At 37.8% G+C, this 22,277-nt stretch overlaps 1 protein-coding gene across 3 annotated transcripts in view; it reads left to right on the top strand.

Moving 5' to 3' along the window:
* Positions 1–22,277, top strand: part of SPEF2 (sperm flagellar and cilia associated 2) — a 113,408-nt gene that overhangs the window by 42,562 nt on the left and 48,569 nt on the right. For all 3 annotated transcript variants that reach the window (XM_087958522.1, XM_087958523.1, XM_087958521.1), the window contains exons 12-20: positions 492–622; positions 3,314–3,401; positions 4,889–4,962; positions 8,422–8,525; positions 10,818–11,074; positions 12,017–12,119; positions 12,957–13,114; positions 18,297–18,440; positions 19,736–19,822. In XM_087958522.1, the coding sequence (XP_087814648.1) occupies positions 492–622; positions 3,314–3,401; positions 4,889–4,962; positions 8,422–8,525; positions 10,818–11,074; positions 12,017–12,119; positions 12,957–13,114; positions 18,297–18,440; positions 19,736–19,822 (1,146 nt within the window). The remainder of the gene's footprint in view (positions 1–491; positions 623–3,313; positions 3,402–4,888; positions 4,963–8,421; positions 8,526–10,817; positions 11,075–12,016; positions 12,120–12,956; positions 13,115–18,296; positions 18,441–19,735; positions 19,823–22,277) is intronic.

Raw genomic sequence — 22,277 nt, 5'->3', positions numbered from 1 at the left:
TCAAATCCCCTAAATCATAGGAGGAAAAAATCCATATTAAGCTCTTGATATCATGTGCCATTACCATTTGATTCTAACTGACTGGGGTTTTCCCAAATCTACAAAGGATTTTTTTTTCTTATCTATTTCATGGTTCCTTGTGGCAAAGCCAGGAAGTACGGATCCCATGACACGAGTGATATATTTCATCAGTCCTTATGGTTTCCAGAAAGACTTGGTTCTACAAAGAGTAGGAGTGAAAAAATTCTCCAAGAATATCTTTCGATCATTGTCAATAATAATAATAATAATAATAATAATAATAATAATAATAATAATAATAATATTAATAATAATAATAATAATAATAATAATAATAATAATACTTTATTGTTATTGTACGTATACAAGATATATAGAAAAGCATTCCTCTGACCCCATTTCCTACAATCTCTTTTTATGATGACATAAAATATAATAAACCCATTACAACCAGATTGTCTCTGTGTCAGTTTTTAATATCCAGGTCCTATCTCTGGATGCATTGATTGCAGAGGCAATTAAATCCTTCCATGAAAATGAAACTGTGGTTGAAAGTCTACTTCCAGTCAGAATGGAAGGCTCTTCTTTGAATCAAATAAATGTAAGTAAAACCTGGCATGGAATGGTAAACTGAAATTGTGCTTCCAAGGACTGTATATTATGTTTGACCAGACTTTAACAATTGATACTAAAGTTGGCCTAAAATAAAATTTCCAATTATGTCCTTCCACCTCCAAATACTTCCATAAGCTGTTGATTGGGGGCAAAAGCCTCTATTTATTTGTACAAATGCAAATTAATTTTCAGTAAAGTTTGGAGAGGAGAATTTCACAGATTAAATCTCTGTTTTCTGTTGTGCCTTGTAAGAATAACTGTTTGAATTCCATGGCCTAAAGCAGCTTTTTTGTTTTAGTTGGTATTCATATATTGAAAATAGTAGTTTTTTTCTAATGGTTCAATGACAAGATTGATATCTGTGGTTATTTGAATTATCCAGGTTTAAGGATGTTACTCTTAAGTTCCACTTCAAGATTGGGATGTAACTGGAAGTTTTCTTGGATTCACAGCTTTTGCTCAAGGAGGTAGATGGCAATTGGATGGAAAAGAGTTCGCAAAATTCATCTAATGATCCAATACCTGAATTAATAGACTGTTAGGATAATCACTCATGCTTTCATCATCTTGTAGCTAGACTATTGCAAAGTCCTATACATGGGGCTGCTCCTGTACAATTCAAGGTGCTGGTAATCATCCAATTTGGTCTGGTGGTTGAATCACCAGGCTAGAAAGCAGGAGCCTTCTAATTCAACTCCTGTCATAACCATAAATTCGCCACCTGGGTGACGTTGAGCCAATCACTGTCTCTCAGCCTAACCTACTTCACAGGGTTGTTGTACGAAAATAGGACGACAAAATTGTGTTGAATATGTTCCCTTCTTGGGTTATTTGTAAAAAGAAAGAGGTGATACAAATAAATAAATAAAATATTTATAACATTAATTAATTATGTGCCATCAAGTCATTGTCTAGTCCCAGGGTCTGCAACCTTAAACCCTCAAAGAGCCATTTGGACCCGTTTCCCACAGAAAAGAAAACACCAGGAGTCTCAAAACCTGGGTGGGCATGGTCAACTCAAAGTCACTCCCACCCAGTCACATGACCCACCCACCCCACCATGCCTACCCAAGTTTTGTGGCTCCTGGTGTTTTCTGTGGGAAATGGGTCTCTCTCTACCTCCCTCTTTCTCATTTTTGTTTTTTGTGTTTTAACTTCTCAGGCCAGGTGAGGAGTGACTGGGAGGGGAGGGCGAGGGGCAGGGCCAGCCACTGGTGGGATCACCCAACAGGGAGCCCCAGCAGAGAGCCCAAAGAGCCGCATGCAGCTCCAGAGCCGCAGGTTGCTGACACCCGGTCTAGTCTTAGAGCCTGGTTCGCTGAGAGATTATTTATCTTCTGTGGTTTAAACAGTGTTTCCTGGTGGGAGTTGAAGTCCACAAGTCTTAAAGTTGCCAAGTTTGGGGATCCCTGGCATAGAGCATGTTTTTGTGCTTTTATGGAAGGCCAAGGATAGAGGTCTGCCTCACAGGGTGGGTGGGAGGGGCAACAACAGAGAAGGTTTTTTTTCCTGGACTCTTGCCAGTTGGAATTCTTTGGCTGACAGGATCTGCAGTATATCTTCCCTGCCTAATTGGGTGAGACCAGCTGATCTAACGGGATACAGATGGTTTGGGAACATGAAATCCCCCTGCCATGTAGGGGTTTAAAGATCATAAACAGCACCTTAAATTGGACCTGGAAGCAGATCAGCACCCAATGCAATTCACACAGCAGAGGTGTTAGGTGCACCATTCTTTGGGCTCCCAAGTTTGTCAAAAAAGGCTGCATTTTGTACAAGCTGAAGGTTCCAGATACTTTTCAATGGTAGCCTCATGTAGAGCACATTGCAATAGTCCAGATGGGAGATGACCAAGCCATGAGTGATCAAGTGGAGAACCTCCCTATCCAGGAAAGGGCATAAATGTTTAAATAGTTTGCAAGTTATATGCCATCTGGAGTCATGAAGGAATCGAGTGGCCTTATAAATTTACTAAACATGTGGCTCACAATAATGTGTGTGTGTGTGTGAGAGAGAGAGGGAGAGGGAGAGAGAGAGAGAGAGAGAGAGAGAGATCCATTCCCATTTTGTTTGTGCTTATCTTTTACAAACCTCTCTAAACTTGTGAGTCCTTGTCCTTTTCTGAATCAAGAGAGCTGAAGGCGTCTGATTGGTTGCATACAGTTGGTTTTCATTGAGAGAAAAAGCAATGTCACGAATTTGCTTTGAAACTGGAAAACAATACAAATTTCATTATCCAGCAGGAGGAACAGGGATGACTTCATGCAACATGCTAAGGCATTGTTGTTTTTTATGCAATAAACCGTGGCTTATCAGTCACAGCTGCTAGATTCATGGCAACCCATTATGTGTGAATCCAGTCGTTCGGAATTATAAATGATTGTTTATCAAATTGACAAAAAAGGAAGGGGTTAAATCCAATACACTAATAAATAAATTGTACTCACCCAACAAACTAGGATTAACCAGCTATTGCTCAGTCCAAAGTAGGAACCCAGCCATCATCTCAATATTACATCATATCAAAAAGTGTTAATAATGTTCTTTCACCAGATTCTTGTTGAGTTCTTAATTATTATATTCGGTGTTGATTTTTACAAAACTGTCTTCCAAAATTTACCAGTGAATTTACCAAAAAGAAAAGGCTAATTATTTCTTTGCTTGTTTATTTGAAAAGGTTCTAAAAGAGGCTTCTAAGGCTTCATTGATAGTATTGAGAACTTATGAGTCAGCAGAACAGAACATAGCAATTGAGGAGCCCAAAGGTAAATCCATAAATAAAAATCTGATGTTGGAGTTCAATGTTCATCCACACCAGGCTTAAAATGAGATGGTCAAAACACAAAGCTCTTGCTTTGCCAAAACTAACACATAAGGATTGCAAAAATCCAGGTCACTCCTGGAGGCCAGCATAGAGCTCCAGAACATTGTAATTTGTTGCCTCCACATATGGTTGCAGATACACCGCAGCTACAGTAGCCCAAGTTTGCAGGAGTAATTTATTTTTTCATTCATAGTGTCTGGTCCTTCTCTTTACAACAGGATTTGTGACCAATTTATATGGAGTTGTAAGTTTTTTCAACTGTCACTGTAAAGCTGACAGTATATCACTTTGTAAAATTTTGACATTAATGCAACGTCTTATCTCAAACTATTTCAACAAGTTTGACAAAATGCTGGGCCAATGATTCTTACCATCAAAATCCTTTGCAGAACTACAGATTATAAGTTTCAGGAGCAGAATTTTGCACTGTTTGGCACATGATGTGTGTGGAGATGGTATAATTAAGCATGGCCAATGTCTCATGGGATGAAAGTTGGGTGCTTCCAAACTACTTATTCTCATTCTCTCTGCATTGGAAGAAAAAAGTTTTTTAAAAGTTTAAAATTGTTGATATGTTTTTCCATTTTGGCACATATTTTATTTTAGCTCATATGCTTTTTTTCTGTTTCCATATTACCAATATAAAGATGCACATTGGTATTAGAAGACATTGGTATGGTTTTGGTTTATTGATTTAACTCACATGTAGTGATAAGATGTTATTTATTTGTCTCTAATGTTTTTCCTGCAAGTGGAGGATCCATTTTTTTCAAATCAAGAAAGTGTTCATCCATTGGTTGTGACAGAAAATGAATTAAGTTGGGCTGAAAGAGAGTGATTGGCCCAAAGTCACCTAACTGGCTTTCATGCCCAAGGTGGGGCTAGAACTCTCAGTCTCCAGATGATTGGCCAAAAGTCACCCAGCCAGCTTTCATGCCTAAGGCGGGACTAGAGCTTAAGGTTTTCTGGTATCTAGCCTGTTGCCTTAACCTCTGCACCAAACTGGCTGTCAGTTTGATAAGATGCTAAATAATGCAAACTTGGTCATGATACGAATGTGATGGAATGAGAAGAGTTGCTGCTAATCTGAAAGCTGTAACCATAATGAAATTCAGGAATCAAACTGAAATGTTGGTTATACCACAATTCTTGGGAGCTGAATACATAGATGGTAAAAGGAATAGTGAACAGACAGAACTGAGAAATTCATCAATAATCCATTTATTTCAGTTTGTGTTATAAATACGTAAACATTTTTGTAAACCTTAGTATTAAATTTTATTATGTGCCTTTAAAAACGCCATCGTATTGATGATAAGTCAGTTGTCAAGATTTGTTTGGCTCAGAGAGTAGTAGACCATGCACAAGGAATTAATATTAATATCCAAATCCTAATTGTTTTGCTTTTTGGTATTTTACTGTTCCTAGAAAGTATTGAGAAACCAGGCTCTGCTGTGATGGTTGACCAAATGGAGATAGAGGATGAGGCTGAATTAACTAAAGTATGAACTGGATTTTAACTTCTATTGTATTTAGATATTAAGGTTGTTTCTGACAAAAGTCTAAAAACTGAAGGTATAGACATCAATCAATATACAATAGATTTTTTTTGTTTCAGAAAATAGAATAAAAACAATAAAGTTTAGATTTGGAAAGAACATTTTGATGATATAAGCCACAGACAATTTTATATGTGTGTGGATATTATATACAAACATATAGGTTTGATTGGATTTGTTGACCAAGCTGAAGAAAACATATTTTATACCAAAGCAACTATTCCAGACTTTTAAACTGTCATTGGGGTTTTTCAATTCAGCTTCAGAAGCTAAACTGAGCATGGCTGGGTCCCTGGGGTTCTTCTATATTTTGAAAGATGTATATTTCTTTTCTTCAGGTCAATTTTCCCAAACCTGGTTTTCTCCCTGTTCGTTTGGGATTAAAAGTGCTAGCATGGGAGACCACTAGGCTGGGGAAAGTTCATTAATTGTTCAGTTTCATGAGGTTTATAAAAAAAAAACATTTCATTGCTTTCACATCCAAAATAATTTGAAATTTCTTACAGTATAAGCTGTCCCCAAACAGCAGCACCTAATATCATATAGCTAACTTTTAGAAAGTAGTTGCTCAAATCTAGGGTAAGAACATTAATTAATTAGTGCAAGTTCTTTCTTTGAACTTAAATAACTCTTTTGACTATAATTTATGCTTGAACATGATCCATGTATGTTTTTGAAGAGAGTCTGAACTGAGCTGTAAGTAGTCCTTAAGGGGAGAGCTAGGAGTCAAGCCAAGGGGACAAAGTTGGAAAGCAATTGTGAATCAATAAAGACTATAATGAGCAAGGCAAAGCCAATGCTAGATTGGATGCCTTTGTACCCTTCGCTTGAAGAGAATTTGGTATTTTCTCCACTCCTATCTAACATCTACCCTGTTTCCCAAAAATATGACCTACCCTGAAAGTCCTAGCTTGATTTTTACATGTGTGTCCAATATAAGCCCTACCCCCAAAATAAGCCCTAATTAAGATCCTGCCCACTCCACGGTAGATGGGTAAAAATTAAGCTAGGATGGGTATGGGTATGTGGAGCTGCCCTACTACTTACCTTTGGATAGTTGTAGCCAGGCCTTGCACACCCCAACACCTGCCTTGCCGGCTCATTTCTTCTGCAACCAACAAGGCTGGCAAGGCTTTCCTGAAAGCCTCTGTAGCTGATAACAAAGCTCCGGATCGATCCAGAGCTCTGTTATCGGCTGCAAAGGCCTTAAGGAAAGCCTTGCTGGCTGCAAACGAAGAACTTCTTGAAGGCCTCTGATAGTGAAAAGAAGGCTAGGGGTGATGTGCACAAGTGAGGTTAGTCATTGGATGACATCCACCAAAAATAAGACCTGGTGCCTTTTTTGGTGGCAAAATAACATAAGGCAAGGTCTTATTTTCAGGGAAACACGGTACAATGAAGCCAAAGGGAGAGAGAACCTGTCGCCATGAGGTGAGGCATGATCAATATGCTGGTGGAACTCAATTATATATCTCTGCCCCTCACAAACGATACAATGGTGTTGATGTCCAGTGGATGTCTGAATGGGGAACAACAGATTTCAACTGAATCCTGGCAAGACTAAATGGACTTGAGTTTTAGGGTCTTCTGGATCTGGGAGCTTTATTGTTTGTAGCATTTTGTTCTATATGTGTTGTTGTTCAGTCAAGTCTGACTCTTCGCGTGACCATGGACCATAGCACGCCAGCCCCCCCTCCCCCCATTCTCCACTGTCTCCTTGAGTCTGCCCAAACTCATGCTCACTGCGTCGATGACACTACCTCCTTTTGCCTCATCAGTCTTTCTCAACATCAGGGTCTTTTCCAATGAATCTGTTCATTGTATAGAGTCATAGAACTGTAGATTTGGAAGAGAATAGAAGAGTTATCTAGTCAGCCTCTCATATGCCAGAAACCAATTAAAACTCTTCTTGAAAAGTGTCCAGTATCTTCTTAAAAACTTTTAGAGAGGTAGAGCCCACAGTCCCTCTCTCCTGTAGGGTCTCCTGCTTGGGAGGGGTGGGGGTGGGGTTGGACTAGATGACCTACAAGGTCCCTTCCAACTCTCTTATTCTATTCCATTCCATTCCATTCCCTGTAGTAGACCTGTCTGGTGCTATATAGTTCTTACTGTCAAGAATTTTCTTTATACTTAAACAGACACTGTGTGGTTCATACTCTTTATTTCTGATTCCAATTTGTGTGGCCATGCAAAATGGAAGAGGATAGAAAAGTCATCTTGTGTGGCCGTGTAAAATGGAAGAGAATAGAAGAGTCATCTAGTCAGTGGACTAGATGACATACAAGGTCTCTTCCAACTCTATTATTCTATCCTACCCTATCCTATCCCATTCCACTCCACTCCACTTCACTCCACTCCATTCCATTCCATTCCATTCCCTGTAGTAGACCTTTCTGGTGTTATATAGTTTTTACTGTCAATAATTTTTTCTTTATACTTAAGCAGACACTTGTGTGGTTGCAGTTCATATTCTTTATTTCTGATTCCAATTTGTGTGGCCATGCAAAATAGTTTCCAACCATCTTTCTATAGGATACTATAGGAGTTTCATTCCTATTACAAATAGGAAGTGCTTACTGAATAAGCATCTGACTGACATTGCGACCACAGCAAAAGGTTAAATTCTCCTTCTTCAACGTCCTAGAATTTGATTCAGTCCTGACTTCCTATTTGAGTTATTAAAGAAAAACCAGCTACTGAAAACCTGTTTCAGAATCAAGGTATCATTTAATAATTGAGTGCATAGTAAAGATGAATTATCTAGGAAACCACTTATTTCCGCACAGGCTTACTAAGTCTTTATCTTAAACATAAGATGCTGTACTGATTACAGCACAATTTGCTGATATTCAATAATAGGGAAGATAATGTTTTTTGCACTGAATAAACCTCTGACAGAGATAAAGTAGATCCTTTCTGTGGATTGATTTCACCCAAAATTTGAATTTTCTTTATGCTCCTGTGTCTTTCCTTAGTTCGGCAAAATCCTCTAATTTCTGCTTAATTGTTTTCAAACTGTTAGTTTTATTGTTTTTACTCTTTAAAATCTTTTATGTTAATGTATTTATATAATTAATTTTTTGGTAGTTTTTAAAAAGATGACTGTATAAACTTGTAATAATGTTTAAAAAGCTGTAGCAACATTAAATTATTCAAAATAAGTCAATTATTTTCTTCCCATATTAAAATAAGAATTCCAGGTAGTGTTGTCTCTCTGAATGATTTGTTTTTAGGTTTTAATTAGAATTCCCACAGCGCGCATTTATTTTTTAAAAATGATTTTCATTGTTTTGAGCAGAAGGATGGGATTTAAGTTTAATAAAGAAATGCACACACGTGGGAAAAGTTTATGTTTTTACTAAACTTGAATATCTTTTTAAATGTCTGTCATAAATTCCACAGCTTTCTATTCGTGCTCAGCTTGGTGCAGCAGCAGAGACATTGTTAAAGAAAGGAAAAAACATTCCAGATGAATTACTAGTTGGCATCATGGTGGAAGCTATTAGGTATGACATAAATATCTGCTTAGCTTTTATTGTAATAGTAGGGTCAGATTTGGCATTGTAATGATGCCTAAATTAGTCTAGAAATTGTCTCCCATTAAACAGAAAAATAATAAGAGCTTGTTTACACAGACAGGAAATATTAATCATAACATTACGTTATATTCACTGTCCAGCTTTCAGAGCTTTGTGGCTCTGAAATGACACACAAGGAAAATATATCCACATGTCTGCAAGATGAAACAAACAAAACAGCACCTGGTGCAAATAACAAATGATGTACAGGTAGTCCTCAACTTCCAACGTAATTGAGCCTAGAATTATAGTCATAAGTTGTGGTGGCTGCTAAGCGGGTTACCATGTGACTGTGCCAATGTTATGACCTTTTTTATGGCAGTTGCTAAGTGAATGCTGCAATCCTTAAGCAAACCCATTTTCTTCAATGGGTATTTTTTGCTGGAAAACAAAAGTCAACACCAGAAACCAGCAAACTGCCAATAATCACTGTCCCGTGACTGTAGGATGCTGCAAACAACCATAAATGTGGGCTGGCTGCCAAGCATCCAAAATACCATCATATGGCGCGCGTGTGTGTGTGTGTGTGTGTGTGTAGGCTCTGGAACCAGATGATAAATAGCTCTAGGGAGGTCCATTGATACTTCAAATGGTTGCTAAGTAACCAGTCATTAAGTGAGGACTACCTGCAAAGTTATTTTTCCTACATTTTTATTTTAGTTTGTTTTATTTAGCCCAAGCAAGTTTGTAAGTGGAGTCTAATATATGTTTGTAATATAGGGGATCACAATCATTAATTTTATTTTGGTTTTTGTGCCTTTGAATCAATCTTAACTCTTGGCTACCTCCTGGAGGAGTCCTTGCAGTTTTCTTGGCAATATTTTCAGAAGTAGCTTGCCTATGCCTGCCTCCTAAAGCTGGGAGAGACTAGATCGAATCATAGGGCTGAAAGGGACTTTGGAGGTCTTCTAGTCCAACTAGACAGAGACTAGCCTTAAGTCACCCAGCTGGCTTTAGACAATGGCAGGACTAGAATTCATAGTCTCCTGGTTCCTAGGCTGGTGCCTTATGACTACTTCATCAAACTGGCTCTTTTTTAATGTTTACACAAGTTATTATCTAGACAATCATTGTGATTATGAAGTCTAAAAGGATTATTTTATGAAGTGTTTCTAATCTTAATTTGCCTGGGGTTTGACTCTCCCAAAGTCAAATGTAGCTTTTCAGCCAAACATAGTTCCCCTAAATACTTGGCCCTGTTCTTCTTTATTTATTGAGGCAGAGATATGTCAGTTGATACAAGTGCTAAGAATTTTAGAACACTGCAATTATTAATAGTCCTTTGAAGTTTTTCCCCCCTCTTATGTTATTAGTTTCCTTGTTACTTGTAGAATGCAGTGTAGTTTTCACACAATTAATTCATGTAAGAATTTCATTGCAAAGCAACTCAAAATATACTTCCACCAGGGGGCGAATCACAGTAGGATACAATATACAGTATTTCAATATTGATATATTTGCCTCAGATATACCGAACTGCCTTCTTGCTTTTGCATTCTACCAAGTTTAGTGGTATTTGTGACATGAAAGTATTTGATTCAATTGGACGGTCACTTCCCACCCTTTCTCTCCCACTTCACTGTGAAGCACACCCCATCCCAACAACACTAATTAGCTATTGTTCCCCCCATTCCAATACTGATGGAAAGACTATTTTGAAAGAATTAGATTTGGAATTGGTAAAGTCCCGTAAAGGTAATGAAAGGGAGAGGACAGGCCCACCTTTCTTCTACTGGTGATCTCATATCACTGTTTAAAGTGAAGAGCACCAGGTTGGGACATAACAAAGCTTCCCAGGAAAAGAAATAAAATATTAATGTAATGCCAGTGTAGGCAAAGACAACACTGGCACAGGTGTCATGTGGGAGTATCTTGAAGACACATAAGAAAAAGTTTGTTGGGGCATGTTTTTGTCACAGGTTTATAAAAGTGAAGGAAAGCTCTTCATTTTAAGCTCATCACGGTTGGTGCTCATTTGAAAAGCACCAATTGTGAGAAGGTTGACTGAAGTGAGTTTACTCGGAATCTGTGCTCTTGATGTATCAGAATTCCAAAACAGAAATTTTGGAACAACATTGTAAATGTAGCAGTGGAAGAAGGAGCACATTTCAAAGGAATTTGTTTTACTTAGGCTTTAATAATTTCTTCCAAATATATTTCATTTTTGGTCTTGATCTCTCTTGTCAAACCCTCCCTCCCTGCCTCCCTTTTTTGATTTAGTCGGCTACAGCCAGAAAAGGGTTGGATCATGGATGGATTCCCAATGACACTCAATCAGGCCAAGCTGCTTGAAAAAGCACTGACTGGACGAGATCCAGACCAGACAGAAACTAATACAATAAACTTGAAAAGGCCCACACTGGTTACAGACCCTGCAGCTCCAAAAGAGCCCCCTGTGCGTTCACCTGGTCTTGACTTTGCGATTTTGTTAGATGTTACAGACTCCATTGTGATGAATCGGATAGCAACGGAGAAGGGTAAGTTCAGTATTTAAAGCATGCAGCAAGGGTCAAAGCTTATTGAGAGATTGACATCAATACCTATAGTCTTTAATTAATGATGGGTAATTAGGACCTGAATTTCCATCACTAAGTAATGTGTTTTTTTATTTTAAAAATAAATTTTATTAATCATATTTTCATCATAAAACGTATTTCCACTCATTACAGTGTTTCAATATCAGTGTTCACTCCCATTGACATACTATCTAATTTTGTAGGTTGTTACTATATATTACAAATTTGTTTTTGCATCCAACATAAACCAAATATTTACAGACTTACAAACATTATTTATCTCAACCTACTATAGCTCCTACATACCCTTCATCTATCAGCTTTGTGTCTACCTTCCAACCAATTGTACCATAATTTCAAATCTCATAGTACGTAGCAATGTGGTTTTAAAGCACAACATCATGTAACCAATCTGCTTAGTGACAGCAGTTCTGGAAATCTCTGGTTACCATTGTTAAGAACTGTGTGGGTTGCTAAGCAAGGACCTCATGTTGATCGCAACGTCCAACTTCCTGCTGCTTCCTCATTTTTTTTTGTGGGAAACTGGCAGAGAAGGTCGCAAATTGCAATTATGTAACTGCAGGACTTTGAAACCATTGCAGATATGGGCTAATTGCCAACCACCCCGATCATGATCATGTGATCACTGAAGTGCTGAACGGTTGCTGTACAGTCATTAACAGAGAAGCACTTGTATGGCATGGTAGCCTGTTGATACACAAGCATTTTGGTGAAGCTGGGAAGAAGATCAAAATGTCTCTTTTATTCTTGCTATAAAATCCATCACTATGGATATTATAAATATTAGACACTATTAAAAGGATGTTATTCATCTTTGTTTCTTTACATCATACAGCCATAAAAATATGTTTCAAAAGTTTATTCTTTTTTTTAATCCAACAGTTGACTCCTATCAAAGTGAACACAAAACCACTGCTCAAATTTCACAAACAAAAATCCAGGAAAGAGAGGAATTAAAATCAGCGTGGGGCCAGATGCAGCACAGGTTAGTTGCATTTTGGGTTGGGAGAGGTAGCAAGAATTAAAAAATATAGAAAACTTTGCCTGGATGATAACAAAGTGTGGGATTTTCACTGTATGCCCATAGAAGAAATAATATGGCTAAACACTGACTTCTTTTTTGAACCAGCTGATAAATGTAAATAGATAATATCAAAATTCTACATCAGTATCGTAATAACAGAATTACAGAGTTGGAAGGGACCTTGGAGGTCTTCTAGTCCAACCCTCTGCTCAGGCATTTCAGACAAATGGTTATTACTATTTCAGACAAATGGTTATCCAATCTCTTCTTAAAAACTTCCGGTGTTGGAGAATTGACAACTTCTGGAGGCAAGTTGTTCCACTGATTAATTGTTTTAACTGTCAGGAAATTTCTCCTTAATTCTAGGTTGCTTCTCTCCTTGATTAGTTTCCACCCATTGCTTCTTGTCCTGCCTTCAGGTGCTTTGGAAAATAGCTTGACTCCCCTCTTCTTTGTGGCAACTCCTGAGATATCGGAACATTGCTATCATGCTACCCTAAGCCTTCTTTTCATTAAACTAGACATACCCAATTCCAACATATCCAATTCTCAACATAGCTTGTAGCCATCTGTAAATGTTGATTGTAGTCATTTCTTCTTATTTGGATTATGAGCATCATTTCATGTCCCAAAGTTGTTGTTTTTTTTCAAGAGGCAACTGGACTTTCTGGAAAGTCCAGTTGCCTCTTGGAAAAAAGTATCCTTGGGACAACCATGACCTGGATGACTGAGAATCTCCATAGACATTGAGCAACATTTCAGTATTTGTGATCTTGATTTTGATATTTTATTGTGTAGAATTATAGGATTCCTGGACGCTTGGCCCCAGTTGGAAGATTGGTATTCTGAACAGCAAAATATACTTACAAAAGTCAATGCAGATATTGAGAAAAGTCTTATGTGTCAAAGAATAAAAGAAATTTTAACAGGAGAAATCATCAAGATCCAAAGTAAAGGTACGAAATATTACTTTACATTAGATTTTTTTTTTAAAAGGTAAAGGAATTGCTGTGGATTTTACTCTCCTAGTCATTGCCAACTATAGGGGGAGGTGCTCATCTCTGTTTCAAGGCCATTGAACCAGTGCTGTGCGAAGATATTTCTGCAGTCATGTGGCCAACATGATGTCATGGAGCACTGTTACCTTCCCACTGAAGTGATACCTATTTATCTACTAACATCTGCATCCTGCTAGGATGGCAGGAGCTGGAGAAGGTAACGGGAGCTCACCTCATCACATGTCACTCAGGTCTCGAACCTGGGCTGCTGATTTTCCAGCTAACAAGCCCAGCATCTTAACTGCTGATCCACCACACCACCCCTTACATTAGATAAAGTAAGCATTAACTGCCAAATACAGTTTATTTTCCCTTAGCCTTTTCTTTATTTCCCCATAATGTTTAGATCATATTTTAATTTTAGGCATATCAAAATAGAGGTCTTGCTTATTTGTTCTTTGTGGCTTTGTGAAATATAAAGACATTTGTAAAATAAAAGATAAACAGGACAATGTTTTATGTGGTCTAACGTAAAGGATGGAGCTCAGTATTAATATCAATGCTATTTTTTCTTTCTTTTATGTTTTCATTTTAATCATTATTATATACAAATTAAAAACACCACTGCTCATTTTTATTCTTGGTTGTTTGTTTTGCTATATTCTCTACAATAATGGAAAAATGAAAACCCCGTCTTCTTGCTTGTACTGTCTGCTCAGAAACGGGGAAATATTTTTAGAAACTCATCAAATGTTCCCATGTTTATGCAACAGAGACATGTAAGTTCAGACTGCCTCTTTAGCTGAAGTGCTATGATTATATGTTACAGTCAAGGTGATAAACTGGTTTGATACTTAATCAATGGTATTGATTGAGATCATGTCAGATTGTATCTTTGATTGTATCAAAGACATTGAGCCAAAAGTGTAAACAAATAACACATTGTCTTGAGACAACAAATGCAGCCTTGTGGAACAAATCTTTGTTCAGGCATGGAGGATGAATCATATGGAAAATGCATCCTCCCCTATGCGATGAGAATCAGTTATCTATTCATGGGTATCTAGGAACCTCAATGTTAACCAACATTTAAATACAACAATAACAAATGAGAGATGGTTCCAAATTGAATTACTCTGGCTTATTGAAATACAGCAATAGCATTTTTAATTAGTCATTTCAGCTGGACCAAATTCTGTAGCTACTTATTTGTCTTGAGGAATTAATTAAATTAATTATATATAACCGATTTACTGTAAAATCTTCCTGGCAAATGTCTAAAAGTAATTGTTCTGTTTTTAGTTTAACAATCATGAGGTTTTTGTTTAAAATCTTTTCATTGAGAACCACTGATAGCAATTTTTGGGGTCCAGTATTCTTTTGTTCCATTCTTATATAACATAATTCTTGATATAATATTTTATTAACCCCATTAAATAGCTGTTTACATAATGACAAAACTTATTTTCTCCATTTTCTTTCTAGTACAGCATCCTACCCCTGTGAACTGTGCAGAAATACTATTTTTTTCTTTCAAAATTAGTACATGCTAGAGTTGTGGTCTTCATAATTTCATTAATCTTTTTACTTATAAACTGTTCTGACTGCATTTTTTTTTCATAATGAATTTCTACTACATTTTCTTTACATAAGAGTTAATAATACAATTAGAGTATTCTTTATTGACCAAGTGTGATTGGACACACATGGAATTTCCTCTCCAGTGCATAAGAGTGCACATACAAACAACAAAGTGATAAATCATAAGATATCAATAGGAGAAGATAATAGGAAAGATGAGAAGGCTAAATAATAATACAGCCCTACTACATAGTTAGGCATAAGACAGTGCTGTAGAATTAGGGGTTTAGCAGAGTGATGGCCTGAGGGAAAAACTGTTTTTGTGTCTAGTTGTTCTAACAGGCAATGTCCTATAGCAGAGTCCCAAGGGGAGGAGTTGAAACAGTTTATATCCAGGATGTGAGGGGTCTGTAGATATTTTCTCAGCCCTCTTTCTGGATCATGCGATCCAGACGAAGTCAGGATAGCAAAGGCCCAGAACGAACGAAGACTTGCAACAAAAGTCAAAGATAATAAAAAAAAGTTTCTTCCAACATATAAATAACAAGAAAAAAATCAAAGAAACAGTCGGTCCACTAAAGAGAGAAGATGGCAAGGAAGTAACAGGCAACAGAGAGAAAGCAGAACTGCTTAACTCATTTTTTGCATCTGTCTTCACGCAAAAAGAAACTATATTTCAACCCACCAAAAACATAACTGTAAAAGACAGACCAGAAATAAAAGTTAAAATAAGCAAAAAAATAGTAAGAGAATACCTGCCTGATCTTGATGAAAACAAATCACCGGGGCCTGATGGATTCCATCCCAGAGTTTTAAAGGAGCTGGCAGAGGTAATCTCAGAACCACTGCACCATATCTTTCAAAAATCCTGGAGCACCGGGGAACTACCAGAGGACTGGAAAAGAGCTGATGTGGTTCCCATCTTCAAAAAAGGGAAAAAAACAGACCCAGGAAACTATAGACCAATCAGCCTAACGTCAATACCTGGGAAGATACTGGAAAAGATAATAAAAAAACAGATCTGCCAACATCTAGAAACAAGTAAAGTAATAACTAGCAGTCAGCACAGGTTTGTTAAAAACAGATCATGCCAAACCAATCTTATTTCATTCTTCAACACAGTGACTAAATTAGTAGACCAGCAAAATACTGTGGACATATATTTAGATTTCAGCAAGGCATTTGACAAAGTAGACTACACCCTACTTCTTAGTAAGCTAGAAAAAAGTGGAATAGATAGTACCACCACTAAATGGACTCACAACTGGCTGTCAAACTGTACTCAAAGAGTAGTCATTAATGGGTCTAAGTCTACATGGAGGGAAGTAAGCAGTGGGGTGCCACAAGGTTCCATCTTAGGCCCAGTACTCTTCAATATCTTCATTAATGCCTTAGATGAGGGAATAGAAGGGGAACTTAGTTGTAGTATTATTTAAACTTAAATATATATATTATAACAAGGTGCTAGCCACATTAATCCGATGTGTTTTATTTCCATGAACAGCAGGGGACACTTTTAGAATGTTCCAAAAATTTGAAAAAAATCACTGCTAAGTCGAAAGACATTTTTTCTTTCAAAATGGCAGCAGGCTGCATCTTGACACTGTATCTTCTCTTTTTCATTAGCTAGTGGAATGATGTCTATCTCCAAAAGCCAAGAAAGACATATAGAGTTACTTCTAAGCAGTTTCCTTTATTGTTCCTCACCTATAGACAGAGATCTTGCCAAACTAAAGCAACTACAGATAGTTCCTGACTTACAACAGTTCATTTAGTGAATGTTTGAAGTTACAACAGAAGTTAAAACAATGACTTATGACTGTTTTTCACACTCATTACCATTGCAGCATCCCCATGGTCACATGATCCAGATGCTTGGCAACTGACTCATATTTATGATGGTTGCAATGACCCAGGATCATGTGATCACCTTTTTGTGACCTTTTGACAAGCAAAGTCAATGAGGAAGCCAGATTCGCTTAACAACTGGGTTACTAACTTAATTAGTGCAATGATTCACTTAACAAAACTATGGCAAGAAAAATTCTAAAATGGGGGTAAAAACTTAACAAATGTCTCAGCAGCAGAAATTTTGGGTTCAATTGTGGTCGTAAGTTGAGAACGATCTGTGCCTGCATCATTAAAGAAATACTCTGAGAATTTCTAGGGAAGAGCTATCTTGACCCTCTTCCTCCCAATCAAACAGTCTAAACTTCACTATCTCTTCATCCTTTGGAATGCAGACCCTCCCTCCTGGGATTCCAGACTACATTTCTCCCAGGTGTGCAGTTTTCTCCCAAAATGTCTTTTGGAATTATTCTGTGTAACATGATGTAACTTCCAAGGTAACCTGGGAGATTTTTAAATACTTTGAAGCAACAACTTGAGCTGGAGAGAGTTCTAATTTCTTGTTGCCTACTTTTGAGATTGTTCTCTTTCACAAATACCCATGCATCGTAAAATAGCAGAAATACAAAGAGCATGGTTGTGAGTTGAACTCCCTTGCCAGCCTGAAGAACTTAGGCAGTATATACACATCCTTCTGCATGTTGTAGACATTTCCAGTTTGCTTTCCCTCAAGGGAGACATGACTCTTCTTCAAGGAGAGTCAGATCACCCTACCATCTCCCTCTGGTAAGAAAAGATATTTAAAAAGATGATATTTTAAAAAGTTTAGACAGATTTCCAGAGAAGGTGTGGAAAGAGGCTGGGTAAAGTATGGGGCCTGTCATCTTCTCAACAATTTCTGAAAATAGTTTTGGACCTTCAAGAAAATGGAGCAGTCTAAAATCAGTTATCAGTATTTGAATACATTAATTAATTAATTAATTAATTAATTAATTTTGTCAACCAATTATAAAATAACAGGTATAAGTATAAGCATGGTTATGAATACATGAAATGGATACATATAAGAAGAAGAAAAAGAAACAATAGGACAGGGACGGTAGGCACGTTGGTACACTTATGCATGCATTAATTTCAGTACTCAAAGCTGCCATCCAGTATACACTTGCTTGGGATAAGTTTGAATGCTGCAGAGCTTACTTCTGTGTAGACTTGTTGACACTTTCATGATAAACCTGTTTAACCATGCAGAGGTGTGGAATCCGTCTCTGTCCAGAAGTTCTTGAATGCCAATCCCAATATTCCATGCCTTTAGCCAAGCTGGGTTTGCTGGTAATTCTAGTTCAGGCAACATCTGGAAGGCCTCAAATTTCCTTAACGTTACAGTTTTGACTTGCAGTTTGTTACTCTTTTCTATATTATTAGGAATGAGATTAAGTCAATAGAAGCATAGCAATTTTTATTTCTTTATATTCATTTTCATCTTATTGTTTTTATTCATTTTTCTTTTTTCTTTATCCATTGTAACTATATGTGAATCCTGGGAAATAATACTCAAGACATTTGAATATTTGCTGAAAAAAATAGGAAATATTGTATTGTATTGCATTGCATTGCATTGCATTGCATTGTATTATATTATATTTATTATATTATTACTATATTGTTTGTGTGTGTGTGTGTATGCTTTGCTGCTATTCCTGTATTGAAGGAAAAGAAAAGGAAAAGTTAGAAGGTGAAAAAGAGAAGGAGGCCATCCACCTTTTGCCAGAAGAATCATTCATAGAAAAAATGGAAGAAGCAGCCCTATTGGCAGAATTACAGGAGCCCCCACCTCCACCCCCTGCAACTAAAGGTTTGTGGAACTTCATGCATGCAACCCTCCATTTAGAAACTGAACTGATGCTCCAGGACAAGCCATTTTTGGCACCCATTTCTTTATGGTCACTTTTAAATAGTGTATGTTGCATTCTGGCCCATGTACTTCTACAAGCAGATTGATGGCTTTACAGAGCTCTTTTCAATGTAAGAAGAAAGTCCCTTTTGGCTTTAATTTCATTGGTGAATTCCAAGGCCAGGCCTAGAAAATATGCAAAAAGACTACCTGAGAAATTTCATAGTGATGCAGTGGGACAGAACCATAAACAGAAGCAGCATGAAACAAATGTGCCAGTTCTGTCCATAGCATGGAGCATGGTATTGTCCTGATGCCAAATGAGAGGGACAGCGATGTGTATATTTGTGCATTCACCCAACCATATAGGGCAGGGGTGTTGAACTCAAGTCCTGTGGGCCAGATCCGGCCCATGGGGCCCTTAGATCTGGCCCATGGGGCCGCTCTGGAAACAGCGAACAACCGGCCCTTGGTGCCTCTGCTAGTGAAAATGGAGCTCCACTTTCACTGGCAGAGCACTACAGGTGACCCCTACAGGCACCCCCGACACAAGTGATGTTGAGCTGGCCACGCCTCCGGCCATGCCCCCGCCCCCTGAGGTGTCAAACACAAGCCTAATGCGGCCCTCAATGAAATTGAGTTTGACACCCTTGATGTAGAGCTTTAGCAGTGGAGGTGTTTTGTAATTTGATTATCAATCTGCAATCTTCAACTTCTCAGTGAAAAGCGGGGTGTAATGTAATTAATAAATAGCTAGTGGCAAAAAGGTAAAAGCAAGCAGACAATTTCATGACAATACTTTCTCTATAATTAGATATATAGTGTTATGTCTGGGAGCCAGTGTGGTGTGGAAGTTAAAGTGCAAGACTAGGAGAAAGGATACTCAGGTTCTAGTCCTTCCTTAGGCATGGAAAATAATTGGATGCTCCTGAGTCATTCACCCAGCCCTCATCAACGTCAGGCTGTGTGATGAGCCAGCTGGGAAACAACTCAGAAACATTGTTGCTTCATGCATTAATAGTTTTGCAGTAAAAAATAAACAAATACAATGCAAAACCAAATATTTTTGCTTCCCAAGTAGTTCTATGATAATTAGGTACCATAACCCAGAGTAAAAGTTAAGACATTGGCAATCTATAGATATGATCAGGTTCCCCCTTATTTGAGTTTAATCCTAGACAAGATCAAAATCCAACTTAACAAGAGCAAGGTAATAAATTTCAAAATATTTCAAATCTATGTTAAATGTCCTATAGAGACCACTTCATCAGAGTTACCTGCTAAAGGTAAAAAGGGAAAGAAAGAAGAAACAATCAAAGGAAAAGAATCAGCAGCTAAATCAGGTAAGGATAATTTTGTTGTTAAATTTAGTACTTGCTAATTACAGTATATTCATGACTTTCATTTTCAAACAACTGTGGCATATTTTGATTATATTTTGGTTGACTGATTGATCAAAATAGAGTTGACAAAGAGAAGACGATACTTTTTATAAAAGGTTCTTAATCCTGTATAAGAATCACTGTGTTTTGTGAGTCTTCAATTGAGGATGTAGGTATAAAAGTATTGTATGTTGGTTTGGAAAATAGTCCCTCAAATAGAGATCCCAATTTATATAGAATAAAATAAAACTGAGCTTTGGATGCACTTAATTCATCCTAGCCAAAATGTACAAAAATTGACCTGTACTGTATTTATGGTTAGCAGGAAAACTTCATATGGCATGAAAACAGTTCAGGCTGATAATGGAATAAATTGTAGCTTTGGCAGACATGTTTGTAAAGAACTGCATTCTATTTGCTGGTTGAATTTCCTGGTAGACATTTTAAATCTGAAATGAGAGTTAATATGTTATAGTAGAGGCTTCTGGAAGTTAAAATGTATATTTACATGGTCAACAAATCAGATGAAAAGTCAATCTATATATATAAAAGCGAAACACCACTCATGCATTATCACAAAATCTCCAGAACCGTAAAGCCTACAAACTTGAAATTTGGCATATGTTCCTCTTGGCTTCCAGGTGCTCACTAAGAAAGATTTTTTTTCAAAATGACCATCAGAGCATTAGCATTTCATATATTATTGTTAACACGCTCTGATGCTAAGGAGTTCTACTCCCCCTCTCCATCTGAAAAAGAAATCTGTTCTAAATGCAAAACACAAGCAGAGAAGAGGAGTTTCAGTTTCAGTTTTAGTTTCACAGCAGCAACCAGCTTTAGTACAAAACAGTTGAGCTAAGCCACGCCCAGGCTCCTTGCTGTCTCCTTGCTCACACAGCAAATACTGTTTCAGTTTCCATGTTTCAGTTTCCAAACAGCCCTCAACTCTCACACACTGACAGGACGCTAGCCAGATGAATACTGATGGATGCTGGTAGGCAGAGGCACAATTTTCCCCCCTTATTTTCCTCCCCAAAAACTAAGCCCGATCACATAGTTTCGTAGCGAAGCCACAGGTACAGAGCTAGTACTGAATAAAATTAAGTTGGCAGCGTTTATATTTCCAGCTTACTTGTAGTTAAGTCAGTTCCCCCTTTTCATATTCATGATGATGTCCCAAAGCTATAAACAAAAAGTGTAGAACATTTATTTAAAATCTGTTGTCACTCTATGTCATATAAATACAAACATTTGGATTTAGGAATATATTAATTGAAGGAATAAATGACAGATTATTTTTGACACGAATTGAACAGTTATCATATGTTGCCACTGACATCTTGAGGACTAGATACAGTAGCTCAATAACCAGATTATTTTGCATCAGAATTTCAAGTGTAATTATGCACAAAGGAAATGACCAGAAATTCAATCCAAGATTGAAAAAAATGTTCTTGGGAACAAGTGGTGTGATACCTTAGTACAGGGGTCCCCAACCGCCGGTCCGGACCGGACGTGGGCCAGCTGGAACAACCCTTACCGGGCCGCTGGTTGCTGGGCGCCGCCATCTTTTTGGTAAAAAGCGCTTCTGGTGAGCTTTTCCGGGTAGAAAGCTCACCGGAAGCGCTGTTTCATAAAAGATGGCGGCGCCAAGCTTCGTGAGCTTTTCCGGTAGAAAGCCATACCCGAAAAAGCTCACCAGAAGCATGGCGCCGCCATCTTTTATATGACGAATCAGCTTTCCCGGTGGCGCCACCGAAGCGCCTTTTCGTCATAAAAGATGGCGGCGCCAGTTGACGCTGGACCGGGCATGGCGCCCAGCTGATGTCGGAACCGGGCCGCGGGCGTCGAAAAGGTTGGGGATCCCTGCCTTAGTAAGCCCGAGCAAAGAAGTTATAAGGAGTCCAAAGAATCTCCAGAAAATCCCTCCCAGTGCAAGAACTAATGGGAGAGTAGTAAAATTGGTTACCAGCATGTGATGGATGAGAAATCCAGATAGGAACACAAATAACTAGTTCCCACTCTACTGCATATTAATCATATATCGTGGTTCAGTCACAGGGTGGCTAATGTCTAAAACATCCTACCTTTTCATTTGTTGCAACTGTTCAAAGATTCACTGTTCAGAAAAACATAAATCTTGAAAAAAATGAAGTCTGAGTCTGGAATAGGGCAAGAAAAAGCCCTTGGAGAAAGTTTAGTGCAAACTTTTATGTCCCCCCACTTTAAGACTCGTGGACTTCCACTCCCGGAATTCTCCAGTCAGCAAAGTTGGCTGAGGAATTCTGGGAGTTGAAGTCCACAAAAGTCTTAAAGTTGCCAAGTTTGGAGACCTCTGTTCTATATAGATAGTAGAGGGTGGTCTAATCTCATTTTCTTTCCTTCCCAAGAAACTTTAGAGCATCTTTTCGTATAC

This window comes from Notechis scutatus, chromosome 2 (assembly GCF_049901735.1).
Source record: "Notechis scutatus isolate UNSWTSFEM ecotype Mainland chromosome 2, rNotScu1.2, whole genome shotgun sequence".
Lineage (NCBI taxonomy): Eukaryota > Metazoa > Chordata > Lepidosauria > Squamata > Elapidae > Notechis > Notechis scutatus.
Note: the sequence above shows the minus strand (reverse complement) of the source record. Positions and strands in the feature narration are given on the sequence as shown.